Here is a 20,236-nt window from a genome sequence, read left to right on the forward strand (position 1 = left end):
ATGGAGCATTTGGACAGCGTACAGCAGGGAAGTGGCAAAACAAGGTTTGGCACTCAGAAAGGCCTGCCTCCATCCTCACACTGAAACCGCTCAACAACAACTGCCTCTGGAAACAAGAGAGCCTCCTGCTACCACCATTTACAAAGAGGAGGGTTATGTGCAGTGGTGATGCATAGGGGGTGCATGGGGGTACACGTGCACCCCCTGACAGCCCTGGTGCACCCCCTGACAGACAGCAGTGTGATTGGCCATGGGGGGGAACTCCCTCCCGGTCGCTGACCAGCTGCTGGGGGGGCATGTGCCCCCCCCCCCCCGACTCAGGTGCCCATGGCTATGTGTACATCATACACTTACGTCCATGCAAATGGCACCCCCAGATACCCTTTGCTTCCTAAACTTGATACAGTGTAGCCACATGAGGCAGGCTAGTTAGCACCCATGAGCAACAGTGCTAATTAGCCAGCCTCAATCAAATGAGCTAGGAGGCAGGCTCCCAAGAGCTGTGTGGTGCACTGGAGGGCATGCTAGCAAAGACAGTGAGCCTTAATTTATAGATACAGCTTGAGATATTTAACGTTCTGTGGTCTTTTCTCAGGGCAAACCCCCATTCAAATCAATTTGGGCCTGTGAGACTAGACCTGTGAAGGGAACCCACGACTGTAATCAATTTTCAAAAAACCCCACAAGACTCTAACTGCAAATAATTAGCCTACATCTACAACCTTCTCAGGAAGAGAGCTTTATAAAAAATATGTTTCCTGTGTTTTTTGGTTCAGCTTTGTGATTTTCCCTTTGGAGTTTCTGACCCACTTAAGCTGAGGAAATTTTTTTTTTAACCATATCAGTTAGATGGCAGCGTGACTTTTAATTTCCAAAGCAGAAGGTTAAAAAAATAATCAATTCCTCACAGGCTGATAAAGCTCTAACTTGGAATATTTATTTCAATGTGCTTTATGAATAGACCATAAAAGCTTTACAGTTGAGGTTTAGATGGGTCTTTAATTAAAAATGTTAAAAAACTTCCAAGTAAAGGGTGGGAGAGGGGGGAAATACAGCCTCTTTAGTAACTAAATTCTGTTTATTGCAACATATTTTGGATTTGAAAGGAAATGATTAAAAAATAATTGCACTTGTAGAATGGCTGTGATGAAATACATAAAAACATCATGTTCAGCAGTGAAACTCTGTTAAGGTTACTGTTCCCGAGCTCACAGCTAAACCATAAATCAGTAATTTAGTCCTGTGAAATATCACAGGATTGCACCGTGCAGTTAATTGCAGTAGAAGACAAAGCCATTTTCCTCACAGAGGAATATGTGAAACTCTACAGGGCTTTTTGTTATAGAGTTTTATGGCCAGAGTCCTTCTCTTAGGAGCTACCCAAGGCAGCAGACTGATTCAGCGTCATGCAGATCTGTAATTCTTATGTAGAAGCACTAAAACCTGCCGACACCTGTGTTGGCTGAGAGTCATAAAAGGAAAAAGCCCAATTCTCCACGTTCTCGTCCCCTTGCAAACCAGGAGTAATTTCATTGAAGTGTTATGCCGTTGTTCAGCCAAGGCAATTGAAAGAAGAATGAGACCCAGATGGTACGTCTATGCTTAAGACATTGTAGGGACATTTCCGAGTTCTGGTTTTATTGTAATGCAGCAAGATGGCCTATGAAAGGCCTCAGAGAGGAGTAAGATTCATGACTGAGTCAACCAATTTCCTGGGAATCTTAAGGGGAAAAGATCCTATTCAATCTTGTTCTCCTCTCACCCTGACATAAACAGGGAGCTACTTGATTGAAATTAGTGGCATTATAGTGATGTTAACCCAGTGGAAGGGGGAGTCAGGCCCAGTATTTCTTCCCTCAGGAACTACAACCATCTAGGGCCTGTAGCAGATCCAGGGTGCTGCAAAAGGGGGCTGGGTGTTTGGGAGGGAGGACTGGGGAGGTGTGGTGAAGGCAAACTCACTGTGCAGGTGTCTGCCAGCCAAAACTGGAGCTTTTGGATGCTGAGACAGGGAGCTCTCACAATGAAGGGAAGTGAAACTGCACCATCATACCTCCCCTGTGTTTTCACTCTGCGTAAGATTTTCTTTCCTTGCTTTCTGTGATATATATTGATTGGCAGTATGTTATTCAGCCACAAGGTGCAGTATACAGTGCTACATAGGCTGTTGTCCCTGGTAAACAAGAGAGACAGCCGAAGCTCTAGCAATGTTGAGAACCTGTTGTTGTCAGTTTAACTTGTAGCTTTGCAGAAAGTGCCATGAGTTAGACCGATCCTCTTGAGCCAACAGATGTTAGCTGTTGGGTCAGGAGGGTGGAGGATCAGCTCCAGTTGGGAGCTAATCCAGGAAGAGGGGCCCCTAGCTCCACTCCTCTCCCTCTTGCAGCTCCGTGCTGTGTCTGGATGAGAGGGCAGGGAAGGGAGCTCATTCTGGGGGTTCCCCAACTGGAGTGAGAACGGGGGGGGCAGGTGGATTGGATCCCCCCCTCAGAGGGGCTCCAGTCTACCTGCCCCATCCTCCAGTGCCAGCTGGGCAAGTCCCAGAACAACCTCCCTCTGCTCCCTTCCTCCCACCCCCATTCTGTCTCAGCTGAGCCCTGCTCCCAGCATACGCAGACAGAAATTAATGCAGGTGCTCCACTTTGGACCCTCATGCAAGGAAGGTTCAGACTGTCATGGGATGGGGCCTTTTAAAGTGCTTTGCCGCTGTGCACATGTGTTTGGCCATGGCTGCAAAGCACTTTCAGGGACCAGATTGGGTGAAATTTTTCATGTCTGTCTGTACCTTTTGTAGCTCTTTAGAAGCTGTTTGGTGTATTATGACACATCCAGAGGCCAAGTAATCTGCTGATTACTAATTCCTTTCATCCCCGCTAGCTATGTTGCCTGGCTCACTGGGGGTAGAACCGGGGGTCTGCTTACTCACTGTCCATTTGTATGTAATGTGTATCAGGCATGTAGGGTGTCTTCCGCTTGCCAGGGACTATCTAGGGAAAGAAAAATAGCCTCAGTGCCAGATCTTCTTTCATAGCAGGACAACTCTGAGAAGACAATGCCTCTTAACAGTAGGCTAACAAAGTGTCTCTTGGAAGTTTTCCATCCAAATCCTGACCTATCCTAGCATATAAAAGCCAAAGATGAGCTTACAGCTGCAGTGAAATTGGACAGTCTTTTAGGAGAGAGCCCGCCATCTCAATACTTTGCTATCGTTTAATAAAAATCATTTGGGAATTTAAAAAAAAAAGTTTTATCTTTTAATTAAGGATCAGTTTCGCTTCAGATTGAAACATAATTTAATTTATTCAAAGCATTCCTGGATAACTGATATCATTCTGTATCCAAGTACGCTTTCTCTGTTTCATTGCTTTTGGAAGCTGGTGTCAGAATAGGGTTTGCTTGATTCAGATAGCTTGGGGCATATAAAAGGGATCAGTGATGTCTCGGCACTTGACCTGGCAATGAACTGAGCACCTTCAACTCAGATTCATCTCGAGGGTGCATTGCAGGATGGAAAAACATTATACCTATTGAAGGTAATGTTGCCTTTCCATTCAGTGGAAGTGGGATCAGCCTCAAGACACAGAGTAAATGAGCCATGAAGAAAGGAATACCTTGACTCTGGTGGGTCTGTGCCTACAGCATCACACAGAAATCTCACTTGGCTGCAAGGCCAGAAAGTGTAGTACATCAGGGAGAGGGCAGGGAACTGTTGTGGATGAAGAGCTGATGTGGGGCAAGGATGTCTAGTATTGAGGACCAAAGGTGTCTTCAAATCCACTGCCCCTCACTACCCAATCTCTTGGCTTGTGCATCCTGAATGGGGTCATGGGAACTAAGTGAGCCCATATGGGTCTACATCAGCGTAAGCTATGAGCTGGGACAAGGCTGATGCTGATGGGGGAAGGATTGTCCTTCCTGTTCCCTGGCCCCTTTGGCCTGGAAATGCCGGCAGCATGGATTCCCAGGGCACGAGTTGGATTAAGGGGGCCAAATCCAAGCACGCTGGGAACCAGTGTGTGAGCTGCATGTAGAGGAGGAGTGAGTCTGAAGGAGAAGCAGATCCATTTCCCCATATGCCCCCTCTCCCACAGTCCAAGTCCGAGCATCATCGGGAAAGCACAGGAATGCACCATCCCCGAGCTGACGCCACTGCGACTGGGTAGGGTGCCTTGGTAGCTGTAGCTCTGCATCCATAACGAATTCATCCCACGGTGCTCCTGCCCATCTGTTGTTTATTCACAACACGCTTGAATTTAAAGAGCATATCAAAGGGCACCGAGCAAGAGGAGTGATTCATCCAGGATGAAGGAACACCAACAGACTCAGTGCGACAGCTAATAATGGGACACGGCCCCTGCAGGCAGGCGGAGGGAAGGGAGGAGGAGAGCGGCTCTCGTCGCACTTGGGGAGTCTGATCTGCTAGGGACAACCCTGGAGTAAATGTCACGGTGCTGGTCCTCCACACCTGCAGCCTTCCACTGCCCCGCAGCGTGGGCAGTTGCACGCACCCACACTCATGCGAAGAGGGCACAAAACATGCCCAGAGCATTTTCCCACTGGTGTCCACAGCTCCCCACAGTGCAGGGAAGTGGGCAATGAAGCTCCTGGTTTTAATTTCGTGGGTGTAGATGCCATGGAGTAAAGCTCCCCACCTTCAGCCCTATGGTAACTTGTTTGCCTTTTCCCTTATACCAGTTACCCAAGTGAAATCCATTATTCCAGCAAAAGTTTTTTATTTCCTTATTTATTTCTCTAGGACACGTGTGTACGGTAGGGATGCCAGTGGTACAGAAATGTCACAGAAACCTCCCCATCTCCCCTAACTGGTACTGCTGTATTGACAGAAGTGTCTAATGGGAGCTTGCCCAGGTAAGGCGGCAGGAAATGCCACTTACTGCGGCGTTAGGGTGGGCACACAGTTAGTTACCACACTTGTCCTAGAGAAATAAATAAGGAAATCAAAACCTTTAGCTGGAATAATGGATTTCATTTGGGTAAGTGGTATAAGGGAAAAGGCCGTACTACCATAGGGTGGAAGGTGAGGGGGGGAGGCTTTACTCCATGGCACCTGCCCCCTGATAACTAATTGCCCCCACCCTAACACCACAGTAAGTGGCACGTTGATGGTGCTAGTTTAGCCCTGTTGCATGGCAGGCTGAGCTACTGCAGTTTAGCACCTAATTGCTCCAGGGTAAGAACATGCACACAGGCAGTTACTGAAGAGGAGCAGACCTGGGGGTAAGTCCTTGGTGAGTCTGTACCCTGAGCTATGCTGACTACTCCTATTCCTGCTGCTACAAGCTGCATTCACACTAAAAGGGGTTATGCCACGATTGCTTACAGGGAGCTATTCTTAATGTAGACCTAGCCTCAGTTTGCCTGTGTGTCACAGTGGCACATGGGCAGTGAGTTGTGGGGCCGCTCAGGGATTGAGCCGCTGACCTGGGGTGGTGAGCAGCATCCAGGGACAAGCCAGGTCAGGAAGCTAGGAGATCTAGGAGATTAGGAGCAAGCCGAATTGGGAAGCTAGAAGGTCGAGCAGGGAGTGGATGCAAAGAGCCGGCGGGTCCAGAAGCCAGAGTGGAGCAACCTGGAGGGAACAGCAAAGCAGTCTTGGGTCAGGTTGAGCCCAGGTGCCCAGATACTCTCTGCTTCTGTGCAGGGGTTTATACTGGGGAAGTGGTGGGTGAGCTGACCCTGAGTGGCCAGTCTGGTGACAGGGACTAGGCAGAAGTTAAGGTCGCAATGGAGGCTTCAAGCCAGCGCTGACCTGTCCGGGTGGTCTGTTGTGGGGTGGCGGGCCTGGATGAGTGGCAACGTTACCCAGACTGCTGCATGGCAGCATAACAATACCACCCTCCTCCCCAGGGCGAGCTGAGGATTTGATCCCGTCGGTGTCCACAGTGTTGTGATCCCGATGGGAGGCTCAGCAGAAGAATGAAGTACTGTATTTTCTTACATACAACACCCTCGGAATAAAATACACCCCTTGGTTTCTGAACGGAGGAATGTAGAAAAAAAGATCTTTCCTTGTGACAAGTAACTGAGTAGCAGCAGCCAGGGAGCTAAGCCAGCTCCTTGTCCTGCTTCCTGTAAATCGCATGCAGATTTTACTTTCACATTCGCTCAGTCGCTGGCAGAAACTGCTCTTACCATATTTCTTGCATATAAAGCACACTGCAATTACCAGCAGCTGTTCTTTGTCCAAAACAGTGCATGCTGTATGTGAGAAAATATGGTATTATAGCTCAGGAAAACAATACCTCCAAACCACAGGAGTATCCGGACCTTCAAAGCCCTTCATAAGCCTGCTTTTACCTTATCTCAGTCCTTCATAAGCCTGCTTTTACCTTGGCTCAGTGTCAGCCCATGCCTGAGCTCTGCCAGAAAGTTCAACCTGGATTAACTCGTCTGTCCAGCTCCTCTCTCACCTACATCTCACGTCTAGATAGAAAAGTTCACCATCAAAGTCTGCAGAACTAGTGTCTCACCATTTTCATATATTACTTGCATGGCAGGAGCAATCCATACCTAAGAGCTCCAGTCCACTCAGCGTGGCCCGGTTGCTATCCCTCCACCCCATCCATGTGCATCCTGTCTATGTGCTTTTGCATCTTGACTCCTGGACTAGAAGTAGAAGGCAGTGTAGATTTGCACCTTGGGTAGATTTGCAGACTAACCGTAGTGTGTGTGTGTGTGTGTGTGTGTGTGTGTGCGCGCGCGCGCGCGCATGAGCGCATGTGCGTGTATTTTCATATAGTGTATATGTGTGCGTGTGTGTATCCACTTTGATTAGAGTAAGATGCAAACATCCTGCGCCTTCTACTCGACTTCAGACTAACAGGGCAAACTATGTCTCTCTCAGACCCTAAGCTCATTAAATCAGCAGTTGTCATTAATGGTGTATCTGTTCCTCTCCTAGCACAGTCAGATCCAGGTTTCTGGGATCTACTGTGCTACAAGTAATAAAATAATATTTGCATGATCTATCGCAGGCCTCTCAGGACTAGAACAGTCCATAGAACTGTAAGAAAATTGGGCTGGAAAGGGCCTCGAGAGGTCATCTAGTCCAGCCATCTGCTCAAGTCAGGATCACCCCTGTCTAAACCAGCCCAAACAAGTGTTTGTCAGAAAGAATTTGGAAAAGGGAGGGCCCTAGCAGTGGGATTCTGGCTTTTGGAGGTGGAAAGTGGGACATATTTTCCTTTCTGTGGGAGGAGCCGGGAGGGCATGTGGTTCATTCTCGATGCAGATGTCCTATCCCACTTTGCTTCTCAGACACTGCGGGAATGCAAGGCCAGCAGGAAACGGCAGCTGGGGATCGGCGGTGAAAAAATGCTGCAGGCTCTTCAAAGCATGGGCTCTGCCTGATCTCTTCCACAGGTGCGTTCGGCTCCGTGCAAAACACTGACAGGACAGGCCCTGGGCCCTCACGCTAGGGACAGGGGTCGCAAGGGGAAGGCACCTCAGGGCTAGGTGGAAGGATGGGGAGGGTGGTGAGGACATGCCCGGGGAAGGCCGCACACCACGGGGAAGGGGAATAGAGAAGCTCCTGGTTGTGAATGGCAGTAGCGAGGCTTTACGATCTCATTTGCGTGATGCCACAACCCCGCAAGTGTGTTCATCGCCTGCCTAGTGATCCCTGTGGGCAAAGCTCAGTGAGAGACCATCCCCTGACTTGAGCTGGGGATCAGGATCGTGGCCTGCATCCCTCCTCCTTCATGTGGCAGCTCTCCCTAAAGTATATTGGAGCACCTTGTTAACCCAAGAGGCGTGTGCTCCCTTCTGCCCTCTGCCTCCTCCTAACATGACCCCAGCAGTCTTTCCTGCCCCAGCAGGAGTGCTGGACCCGATGCTCTCACGAGGTCCCTTCCTTTTAGCCTTCCCTCCCCACTTCCAACAGGCCCTTCCTTTCCCAAAAGCCTCATCATCTCCCTTGCCTCTCAGCATGGAGTCACTCGGGGGTCTCCCTTCCTCAGTTTCCCTGCGTCTTGAGACCCAGCCTCTGCTTCTGAAGCATGCTCCCTTTTTAGTGCTCCTTTTTGGCTCCAGAGAAGTCCCAAATCCCAGCTACTGGGGATTGCCCACAACAAGAAAGGGAAAGACTGGAAGAAGGAAGAGGAGAGGCCAATTGTATGTAGAGGAAACTGGGATCCTTGCCTTGCGCTGCTTCTTAGAGCCTCACATCCGCCCTTCCTCCGCCTGCACCATAGCCACGCGAGCGTCTAGGGACCCCATCAGTCTTTAGGTGACCGCCAGTTAGACCCAGCTAATGTCCTCTGAGGAACGGATAAAGGGATTAGTAAAATTCACACCTGAGCTGCTGCCTTTAATTCAGTGGGAAATAGTTTTTTGATGTGTTGGGGCGGTACCCCCTCGGAAACTTGGTTAACACAGGAGAAGCGTCTGCACCAGAAAGGCCAGAAACATCTCAGTCCTAATACCTTGCCCCCTACTTCAGCTGAATTACAACCGTTCTGAGAAAAGCAGGCTATTTATGTGGTTTAAACTGTTTGCAGTGTGTGGCTGAGAGTATAATAAGGATGAGAGACATCACTGGGTGACAAAAATGAGCTATTTTTGCTTGAACAGTCACGCTTGTGAATTTTGATGAAGTACGGAGCTGAAGAGCCAGCTTTCAAAACCGTGTAGTTGAGTAATGGAGTTGGTTCAGCACAGAGCAGCCAAGAAGCCATGCGTGCTAGTCTACATTTGAACAAGCCTGAAGCCCACTGATGTCACGCTTGCAATATATCTCACACGCAGCACAAGATAGGAAGGCCTTCGACACTGTCTCTCACCCCGTTTTCATTAAGAAACTGGGGGACTGTGGTGTCGACACCTACACAGTTGAATGTGTCGCCAGCTGGCTGGAGGGCCGCACCCAGAGAGCGGTGGTGGACGGGTCATGTTCGACCTGGAGGGATGTGGGCAGTGGGGTCCCCCAGGGCTCGGTCCTCGGGCCCGTGCTGTTCAACATCTTCATCAACAATTTGGACAAGCGGGTAAAAAGCACCCAGTCCAAATTTGATGACAACACTAAGATGTGGGGGGATGTGGGCATGCTAGAAGGGCGGAATAGGCTCCAATCGGACCTAGACAGGTTACAGGGGTGGGCGGATGAGAACAGGATGGGATTCAACACCGACAAGTGCAAGGTGCTGCACCTGGGGAGGAAGAACTGGCACCATACCTACAGGCTGGGGGACTCCCTTCTCGTCAGGGCAGAGGCAGAGAAGGATCTTGGAGTCATCACTGATGCCAAGATGAACATGGGCCGGCAGTGTGGGGACACGGTCAGGAAGGCCACCCGCACCTTGTCATGCATCCACAGATGCATCTCAAGCAGGTCCAGGGAGGTGATCCTCCCCCTCGATGCGGCACTGGTCAGGCCGCAGCTGGAGTACTGCGTCCAGTTCTGGGCGCCGCACTTCAGGAGGGATGTGGACAGCATGGAGAGGGTCCAGAGGAGGGGCACTCGCATGATCAGGGGGCAGCAGGGCAGGCCCCACGATGAGAGGCGACGGGACCTGAAGCTGTTCAGCCTCCACAAGAGAAGGCTGAGGGGGGAGCTGGTGGCCTGTTACAAACTAGTCAGAGGGGACCAGCAGGCACTGGGGAAGTCCCTGTTCCCCTGAGTGCTGGGGAGTGACCAGGAATAACGGTCACAAGCTGGCAGAAGATAGGTTTAGGTTAGATATCAGGAGGCGCGACTTCACGGTCAGGCTAGAAGCTGGGGGGCGCTAGAGCAGCCCTCCCTTCCCTTCCACATCACTGAGTTCAGGATGGGGCATGGCCAGGCCCCAGCAGGGCGCTCTTACCAGCCCAGCAGGGAATAGATAATAGTGTTTATCACCCATAACTCAGTGTTTATCACCCCGTTATGAAAAAACCAGAGGGACATTACCAGCTACCTGTTGATTCAGCAGAGACTGTAGCCAGCCTGTGGCCTGCTAGCTAATGCACAGACACCCCTTGGCAAGGCAGAGGGGAGGAGAGAATTCCTGCTCTGCAGGGCATGGTGAGGGGGAGGGGGAAGCAGCCTGCAGTCTCTGTCAGAGCTGCAGCCAGGGAGAAGAGGGGAGGGGCCATCTCTGCTATGGAGCAGAGAGCCCTACCCAGCTCAGAGAGCATGCCAGGATGCTGGGGGAGTCTGGTTTATCTTATGCTGGGGGAGTCTGGTTTATCTGGGACAGACATTGCATAATCCGGTTTGACCCAAATCAGTTAAGTCTGATACTACATTCAACCAGGTTTATTTCAAACCAGTTTCATCCATTTTCAAACAGGTTTATGTGTACTGAACATCTATTCTGTTCCAGGTTGAAATCAGTTTCTGATCATTTAAACCAGTCTGTGTGTAATGTCTCTCCCTAGCCTTAGAGGCACTTATTTACAAAATGGCTCTTGGATGGTGCTACACTCTCGCAGACAACTATCCCTGGAATTATTGCTACCACTGAAATGCTCTCACTTCACCCTCTTGCCTAGCTAAATATTTTTACAAATGGACGAAGATTCCCATTGTTACTTCTCTAGGGGATGCTTAGTCCTTGCATTTATTTGCAGGTCAGATCTTGTGTTACTGCACAGACTACAGGCATCCCAGATCTTAGTCTGCTAAAGGAAGCCACATCAAAGGGGACAGGCAGTCAGATAAGGAAGGCTTCTCTAGAACAGGAGCTTTGCTTAAACCAGAAGCTGTGAGTAGGTCCTGGTTTAATCAGTGGCCCAGATCACTAATATTGTGGCCTGATCATGGCTGGGGCTACAATTTTCACACCCAGATCGTGGGAACCCCCTCTCCCCCATATACCTTGGTTGGCTGAGGGGGCAGGTTTAGGGCCAAGTTTAATTGCAGCAGCAGAGGCCTCGTTCCCAAGGGCTGAAAAGCCCATGGCCTCCCCACCCACCTCACTGGAGGTCTTAGGCAGAAAGTCCTAGTACTGGGTAGGGGAAGAGCTGTTTGCTCCTCTGGGCAGGAAAACTGTGGTGCAGGGGCTTGGGGGCACCTGGGAGCTACCTTGGCAGACAGCTCTGGTGCTGGGTAGGGGAGGAGCTGTTTGCTCCTCTGTGCATGTGTTCTCTCCCCTGGCCTCCAACCCCCAGTTTTCCCACCCAGAGGACCAAACAGCCCCTCCCATACCCAGTGCCAGGGCTGTCTGCCAAGGCAGCCCCCATGTCCCAGTTTTCCTGCCCGGAGGAGCAAACAACCTCTCTCCACTCATCTCCAAGCTTTCTCTACTCCCTCTCCATTTTGCAAGCCCTTGCCGCCTCCCCAGTGCTGCTAGGCTTTTGCTGCTGCCTGGGGAATGCTTCCCCCGGCTTACAGAAGCCATTTTGTTGCAACAAAATGCAGGTGTAGCCACTTGTTGGGGAACTCCACAGCAAGTGGCCATATCATGGCATTTTGTTGCAACTCACATTTTTCATGAAAATTGCTTAATTTATTATTTTCATGAAAAAATGCAAAACTGTGATTTAAACCAGGCCCTACTCATGAGGGAGAGGGACATTTGAGACCAAGAAGTCAGGCAAGGTGTAGGGAAACTGGTACAAGTCTCGTGAAATCCTGCCTCCCTTAGGTCAAAGGGAGTTTTGTCTTTTATTTCATTGGCAACCAGGATTTTGCCCTCGGAGTTGTGCATAAAGCCCCACTTCACGGGGTCCTGTGATTACTTGTAAGGTACTGGCATGCCAGGGGCAGGTGGTGGGGGAGACACGAGAGGTCTGATCCTTGTTGTGACAGTGCAGCCCCAGGCCCTTCCTCGTTGTCTGCCCCGAGGCAACCGTGCCAAGCAAAATACCTTTGTGTGCCACGCTCTGGTACCCGTGCTGGGACTTGCATCCGCTTGGCTTAGACTAACCTGCAAAGACTGAATCGATTCAGCCTCAGATTTTTTGACTGTTTGTACTTAGCCCAAAAGGCTCAAGGTGGCTTACAATAAACACCAGAAAAAGACAGATAAAAATAGTAAAATAATATGTAACAGAGCAGCCTCCCCACATGATATGTCAAAACTTACACCTCGCTTGCTGAAGGCCGGATGAACCAAAAAGGTCTTACCATGCTTTCGGGAGATGCCCAGGCTTGGGCTCCAGTAGGCCACAATGAGGGGAAGAGTTTCAATGCTGAGGAGCAATTGCTGGGAGCAACATCCCGCATGTTTTTCTGAACAAACCTGGTGCACTGATGAGACTTGCAAGAGGTTGCTCCTGATTGACCTTAGTGATCATGATGGAGCATCAAAGAGAAAGTAGTCCCTTAGATATATAGGGCTTGTAGTGGGTGGACCAATTAGCATCTGTCCTGACCAAATCTAGCACAACCAGGATTATCCCCTGTTCCCCTCACAGCACTTCATCCACCGCAACCCCCACTGGGGTGGGACACAGAAAGTGTCCAGCAGCATACAGCAGCTTGACACAGCAGTCAGAACAGAGTAAAGATGAATATGCTGTATAGTGAAACTGGCTGAAAGACAACTGGCAGCCTACCAATAGGGCTTGAGCCCATGAAACTTGTGTTACATCTATCTATCTAGAGAGAGGTATCCATGTTAGTCTGTAGTCAAGTAGAAGGCAGGGTAGATTTGCACCTTATAGACTAACCAAAGTAGATATATATACTGCCAACCAAAGTACATATATATACTGGCAATATATACTGCTTATAGGTATAAGTATATCTATATAGCTAGGTATATATCTAGATATACCTATAGAGACATAGGTTGCTGTGTTGGTCTGAGGTCAAGTAGAAGGCAGGGTAGATTTGCACCTTGCAGACTAACCAAAATAGAGATATATGTATACCCTTCAACTTCAGACTAACACAGCTAGCCATATCTCTCAGCCTATAATTGCCAAATACAGGCTCCAGCTGGGAGACTGGGGATGAACGTTCTGCTTTTGCATATAAAATGGCAGGCTTATGGACGTGACGCTTAGTGTGTTTTAGGATGCTTGTATATGTGACGGGGTTTTAGTCTTTAGGGCTGCATTCTATGCCAGCTAAATTGAAATGGTGCATTTTTAAGTGAAACAGTGGATTTAATTTTTCCATTCTTGTATATACATTATTGTTCTGGCAGCTGCAGGTACCCGCTAAAGGCAGAAGCAGTGAGGCACCTGATCCTTTTTTTTTTGGCAAAGCCTGGTTGCCTTTCCCGTGGATGGGGGCCATTAATCTGTGCTATTTATCTGTCAGCTCACCCCCCAGCCATGGGAGAGGTGGGAGTCTCCACAAAAAAAAGGGATCAGGCCCCTCGCCCTTTTGCCTTCAGCAGGCTCCTGTGGACAGCAAGCTACCTGGGACCGCCTGGGAACAGGATGGCTTGCCCCTGGGGCAGTGCAGGGAAGTAGCAGGAGGGTGGCTGGATGTGTTGGTGGCCGGAGAAGGTGGCGGGGATGGTGCACAGGGCTCTGGAAACCCAGGTAGGCTCAGGGAAACTATTTCCGCCTGGGTGGCCCCATGTCCCACGTACCATCCCCTCTGTCTTCTCCAGACGCCAGCACACTCAGCCACCCTCCTGCTGCCTTCCCATACTGCTCCAGAGGCAAGCCAGCCCCTCCCAGGTGTCCCCAGGCGTCCTGCTGAAGGCAGAAATGGTGAGGGACCCGATCCTTGTTTTCTGCAGAGCCTGCCCACCTCTGCTGTGGCGGGGAGGCAAGCTGACTAATAGCTACAAATGTTTCAAGTTGCAACATTGCAAACTAAACTACACTGGGATGTAGCTTAGCTTGCAATGATGGAAACTCATTTTAAGCCCCTCAAACTTGTGTATGTGTAATATGTGATGGCATTAAGTCACACAATGGGAAATTTTCATCATGTGTACATCATGACATTGTCACATGTACAAGTGCCCTTCGTTTCTTTTAGTGACCACAGCCAACAAGGGACTCGGCTTTAGGGCTCTGCTGCTTGCAGGTCACTAAAGCAGAATGCAAGATCTCACACCCCTGCTTGGACGAGTGAAAGACAGGTTCAATGTAGTGCATTAGCAGGATGGCTCACGGAGCGAGGGAGCCCTCAGTGCCAGGGGAGCGGGTGGAGTCTTTCTCTAAAGAAAAAGGGAGATGAAATCCCCACCACTTTCAGAGCCATCCACTCTGTCCTTTCAGTTTGCTGCCAGCTGTAAACTCCCTCTCTCCCTCCCTCTCACATTCTCGTTCTCTCTCTTATAATTATTTCATCAAATCGGCCTTTTTTTTTTCACTGTAAGTTTAAAGGCATTCAACTTGGCTCCGTGATAAATCTTCCTAAAATGACAGCTGCTTCCTTCTCCCCCACTGGCTGGGTGGGTTTTCTTTTGCCTTTTTCTTTGCATGTGCGTGTACATGCATGTGTGCATGTATGTATGTGTGTGCATATTTTCTATTACACACCTCCCCAGCACATAAATGCATGGCAATATTTTATGGGTCCTTCTTTTCCTCCCTGTGCTATTTCCTTTCCGCCCTCTTACTCTTGCTCCCTGCCTCGCTCCAGGCTCCCTCCATCTCCACCCCCGCACGGCTATTTGTCACTCCTGGAGCGGAGTTCTCCTTTTTAGACATGTTTTCGCATAGGATGTCTCCCACCAACACAAGCTGCCCGGCCTATTAACTCCTCAAGCACAACTGACAGCCTGAACTCCCAGTCACATTGCCAAGAGACAGAGGGTGCCTTCAGGTTGCCCGATTGCACCCGATAAAGCATCTTTCAGTGCCTTCTTGGCCCACAGACTGTAGAGAGGAAAAAAATCCTCTTTGGGGCAGAAATAAAGCTCTGCTTGGCTCTTTCATTTTTTTTTTTAATTTGGTTCCTGATTTATAATCGTATTAATGCATGTTAACGGTTTATTGTTTCCTCATAAACATTTTATTGCAGGATTTATTGTCTTAGGCAAATGGCGCTGAGATTCCCCTCAGCACATAGGTGCTGCGCAGTGTGGGTTACGCCAGTCGTTCTCTGAAAAGACCAATCCCGCCATCCCCAGGCTCCGCTCCAAAAGGAGGTCATTTGGATTCTTTATTAAAGCACTATACCTGTGCCATGAATCACCCCCCCAACATTTAAATTAACAAGACTGCGTCAGAGGATTCATTAGGCATCGCTGCTAATTGTGCCTCGCTAATGATAAGAACATCACTTTGGCATTACCTCCACCATCTTGTTGGCTGGCAATTGCAAGAATCATAAAAAGCAGCCGACAAGCAGATGGGATGACTCCAGAGGTTGTTAATGGCTTCATTCAGCTCTTCGCTCCTAGTTCGGACCCAACGACCTTCATCTGTGCTATGGGCAATGACTGCCGTGTAGTGACCTGCCAGAAGAAGATACTTGCAGGAGCCCCCAGAAAGTGTCACTGGTCCTACATAAATCCTCTATATCCTGCATCTTCCTGATGGCATTTTATTAACTGTTTACATAAACTTGAGGAAATGTGAAGGAAAGATTGAACAAGCCTGGGCAACCCATGCCAGGAAATGGGTCTTGGTCTCTCTCCAGTGGATTGGATTTACCAGAGGCTCAGAGTCTCTTTGGAAGATGTGAAAGGGATCGCAGGTCTTTCATGGGAGTGCTATAGGTCCCTGGTTCAGACTCCACTGATGGCTCATCTCTACCAGAGACAGGAGAATTACATGGGCAACCAACCCAGAGAGAGCAACTCACATCATTCTGTCTCTGGTAGAGATGCTCTTTTTTGTTTGCATGACAACACGGGGGACCCTTGGATCTCGATGGTTTTTGTTGTAGCAGTTGTGGCCCATTGATTTCACTGGCCTGACAGTCGCTAGCACATTGCTACGGTGAGACGTTGTATCACGACTTTGTCAATAGCGTGGCTTGATGGCTGGGCCATGCTATAATTCCCCTTAAGTATTTCTTTTTGGTTAGAAAATAGGCAGTGTAAGGAGACTGCCGTATGGTACAGTTAATTGCAGTTTTTAATTTGGTTATCCTGTGTTTGATTTCTATAATTACCCCTAATTCATAAAACTGGAAAGCCTGCTATACAATTGCAATGTTAATGCAACGTAGCTGGGATTAGTGGTGGCTCCTTCTCTGATGGAGGTGGTGAAGAAGACGGGGGGGGGGGGGCAGGCAGCCTGGGGCATCCAGAGACAAAGGTCTGCCCAGCGGCCAGCACCTTGAGGAAGCAGCTTGGGGAAACCACGGACTAGGGCAGCTTTGGGCACACTGATGTGCACCACTTTGGGTGCTGACCACACAGCTTGTAATGGGGGGGCAGCTGGGAAAGTACTGTGGAGACAAATACTGCCATTTTTAACGCTGTCGTTAGGTTTCAGAGTAATCACCCCCTTTGAAACGATGCCATTCACACCTCTGTTAGTACCATTGCCGACTCCGGAAGGCAGAAAGGTATCAGTTATGTTTGGTTCACATTTTTATAAGGATTTAGTATGCAGCCAAAAGAGGTCAGAAACAAGACTTTATTCAACTGAAACATAGCTCCGATTTTGGAGCAGTGCATCTTGGAGATCGGCAGTGAGGGGTGTTTTCTGCAACCAATTTAGAAACCGCAGAGTACTTGAATCTGCAAGGTCCTGACAATGGGGTTTGTTGTGATGCATCACGTGGTTAGTAGGAAATGGAGCACAGCCACTATGGAGCAGCTGTCAGTTGGTAAGTTGGAGTTATTTCCAATCTTTGCTGGATGCAAACCAAGGGCCTAAGCCAGTGCTCCAAGCTTTCCAGCCCTAGTCCTTCTGAGTTTTGCTCCATCTTCTTTACATCTCAAAGAACGAGTACCCCCGGCTCTGCTACTGCCCTGAGCACAGCAGTGACGTCCAAGAGCCAGTCCATCTGTGACCCTTGGATGTGCTGCTGCTGCTACCCAAAAGTGCAGGGAAAGCTTCTCATTGATTTCAGTGGGCTTTCCATCAGGCTGCTTTGTTCCAGTTGTTTTTAATATTAATTAGAAAAAAAAGATCTCCTCATTTGCCATAGCCGCTGATGCTTCCTTGTGGATGAGAGCGGTGGAAGACTGACTCAGTTATCTTTCTGCTCAACATGCTGTGCAGGATTGTGCACTAAGCCACACTCAGCCACTCCCACCTGCATCATCTCCATCAGAACAATGAGCTGCAGGGCATGGGAAGGCCAAGGTGGTGAGTGGCTGCAGGGCCTCATTATGGATCCAAAAATGTGAGTTTGAGCCTGGTCCAGGCTTACCTACAAATGCAGCCCTCAGTCAACCCATCTGTAAATGGGTAGATGGTCACCCAGGGTGGGGAGTCAGAGGTGGCTCTGCTGTGCTAGTTATGGAAACTGGTGTGCTAACATGATGGGCCTCCTGGGTTTGGCATTGACCTTGAATCTGGACATGAGCTTCTGCTGTGCAGTAGCAGGCTGGACACAGATACATCATACCTCTGGAGATAAGCCCGTGGGCTTATGAAAAGCAGTGAGGCTGATAGTGGCCCAGTGTTTCTTGTGGGTGGGTTAACATCCTCTTTGATACTTACATTGAGAAAATATTAGTATTATGATTGTGCTAACGCACCAAATCCCCCTTGCTAAAATTGATGAATTCCTGGATTTTAAGGCCATTTTGATTATCTGATCTGACCTTCACAGAACCACACCCAGTAATTTCTTCATCGGACCCATAACTTCTGCTCAAGCTAGAGAATATACTTTCGAAAAATCTTGTCTCAATTTAAAGTCTTGAGCAAAAGCCTTGATGTAAAGACCCCAAGTAATGGCGAATCCGCCATACCCTTTCATACATTTGTTCCAATGACTGAGTATCCTCACTGCCGAGCACTGGCCCTTTATTTCCAGTTTGAATTTGCCTAGCTTCAGCTTCTGAGGACTGGATTTCATAATGCCCTTTGGTACAACATCAGTGTTTCTCAAAGTGGTAGGATTTGATTAGCCACAGCACAGAATCACAGAGGCGCGTAGCAGTCTAACAGACTTAAAAGGGGTGTGTAAACTCCGAAAGTTTTGAAAACCACTTGAAAATCAGAGATTCCAGGTGTTTATTTGTAGACCATGAACAATTCAATTTGTACTTCTTTCCTGAGTAGACAAAACAGATGTTTTTATGCATCTCACTGTCATGGGGGGGGGAGTGGGGGGAGTGGGTTGCTTTTTTTCCCATATCTTAGATCTCTTCTGGGCCTCTTCCAATTTTCAATATCCTTTTTGAAAAACAGATCCCAGCATTGTATTTCAGTAATGGTTTCATTAGTGCTATGCCCACAGATAATGTCTCCACCTCACTCCCATTTTACATTTTCTTTGCTGATACATCCAACATAGCACCAGCCGTCTTGGCTACAGCATCTCACTGGGAGCTCATAGTCCATTGCTTACCTACTGCAAGTCCTGAGTCCAAGTGGTTTTTCAAGTCACTGTTTTGCAGGATGCAGTCCTCTGCTTGTAAGTGGGGCTTCCTTTGGTACATAATGTATGGCCTTGCATTTGGATGGATTAGGATGCATTATTATTATTATGTATCCTCTCTAAGAAATGATTCAGATCAATCTGCAGAACTAGTCTGTTCCCATTATAATTTATCACTTTACCCATTTTTGTGCTGCAGCAGATTTAGCAGCTAGGCCTTGCACTTAGGAAGTTCTTCTTAGTGTGTATTAAAGAGAAGAGGATATTGCTGTGTATATCATCGCTGGTTATTTGTTCTTCAAATTTTTTTAGACCTAACTCCTGTCTTACATTTCCCTTTCCCCATTTTTCTCCTTTTATTGGCTTCATTTGGTTGATCTTTTATTTTCTCAAGGATACTTGCTTGGCTTGAACAGCTGGACAAAGTGGTAGACACTTGGCTTGAAGCCCCGTGAAGTCAATGGAAGAATTACAGACTCATAGAAAATGAGGGTTGGAAGAGACCCCAGGAGGTCACATCTAGTGCAACCCCCTGCTCAGAGCAGGACCAGCCCCAACTACATCATCCCAGCCAAGGCTTTGTCCATTGGGTCTTAAAAACCTCCAAGGATGGAGACTGCACCACCTCTCTGGGTAACCTGTTCCAGTGCTTTACTACCCTCCTGGGGGGAGAGCTTTTTCCTAATATCAGACCTAAACTTCCCTTGCTGCAACTTGAGCCCATTGCTCCTTGAGCCCATTGCTCTGCCGCCACTGAGAACAGTCCAGCTCCATCATTTTTGTAACCCCTCTTCCAGGTAGTTGAGGGCTGCTGTTAAAATCTCCCCTCAATCTTCTCTTCTCCAGACTGAATAGCTGAGTTCCTTCAGCCTCTCCTCACAAGTCCCACAGCCCCCCAGCCATTTTTGTGCCCTCCGCTGGACTCTCTCCAACTTGTCCACATCCTTTCTGTCGTGAGGGCCCAAAACTGAACACAGGACTCCAGATGTGGCCTCACCAGTGCTGGAGAGAGGGGAATAATCACTTCCCTCGACCTGCTGGCAACACACCTACCAATGCAGCCCAGGATGCCATAAGCCTTCTCGGCAACAAGGCCACACTGCTGGCTCCTGTTCAGCTTATTGTCCACTGTCACCCCCCGGACCTTTTCTGCAGAGCTGCTGCCCAGCCAGTCAGCCCCCTGCCTGCACCGGTGCATGGGATTGCGCTGTCCTAAGTGCAAGTCCTTTGCACGTCTCCGTATTGAACCTCATAAGAGCTGCTGTCTGCTTTGAAGGGCTCTGGATCGGGCCACAACCCCGTTGGTCCTGCGCTGGCACAGACACAGACAGCATCTTCCAATACAATGGCTGCACTTGAAAAATACTTGGACTCATCTACAGATTGCAGTGTGCTATTCCCTGCTCTTAGAATAAAGGTCTGGTAATTGCTCCCAAAATGGAAGAACTTTTTAAAGTGTGACCACCGAAGGTCAGTTTCCAGCATTTGTGATCTTTAACAATGGAAAAAATTCCTCACTGTCAAACAACTCTCTTTTGAAAAATGTTTTTTTCTGTTACTCCAAAGTCCTGAGGAATAGGAGGAGAAGCGACCAGCTGCAAACTCAAGTTACAAGCAGTGGAAATGTTCTTTATAGACAAGCTGGAGAAGCAATGTTGAGATCTGCATCTCTGCTTCCCAGGACTTATTTTTTTCCTCCAGTTTGGAAACTAGAATATGATGAAATATGAGACTGGACAGTCATTAGAGGAAGCTAAGAGCAAAGTGAGTGCTTCCAGTCCTGTGCCCCGAATCCTGGGCGGCAAGCTTCGCGCAGCGAGGAGAGTGAATTCCCCAAGCCAGACAAATAGGCATGCAATTACAATAGAGTCG

At 48.8% G+C, this 20,236-nt stretch overlaps 1 protein-coding gene across 1 annotated transcript in view; it reads left to right on the forward strand.

The window, feature by feature from the left end:
• The window catches only part of LOC149865122 (uncharacterized), a 177,822-nt gene extending 161,764 nt beyond the window's left edge, over positions 1-16,058 (forward strand). Inside the window, exons 3-4 of the mRNA XM_090047809.1 lie at positions 7,279-7,383; positions 14,876-16,058. Coding sequence (XP_089903935.1) covers positions 7,279-7,371 — 93 coding nt within the window. The 3' untranslated portion in view covers positions 7,372-7,383; positions 14,876-16,058. The remainder of the gene's footprint in view (positions 1-7,278; positions 7,384-14,875) is intronic.
• Positions 16,059-20,236: the final 4,178 nt, after the last annotated feature.

This window comes from Crocodylus siamensis, chromosome 5 (assembly GCF_052110815.1).
Source record: "Crocodylus siamensis isolate JL-2025a chromosome 5, ASM5211081v1, whole genome shotgun sequence".
NCBI classification, from domain to species: Eukaryota; Metazoa; Chordata; order Crocodylia; family Crocodylidae; genus Crocodylus; species Crocodylus siamensis.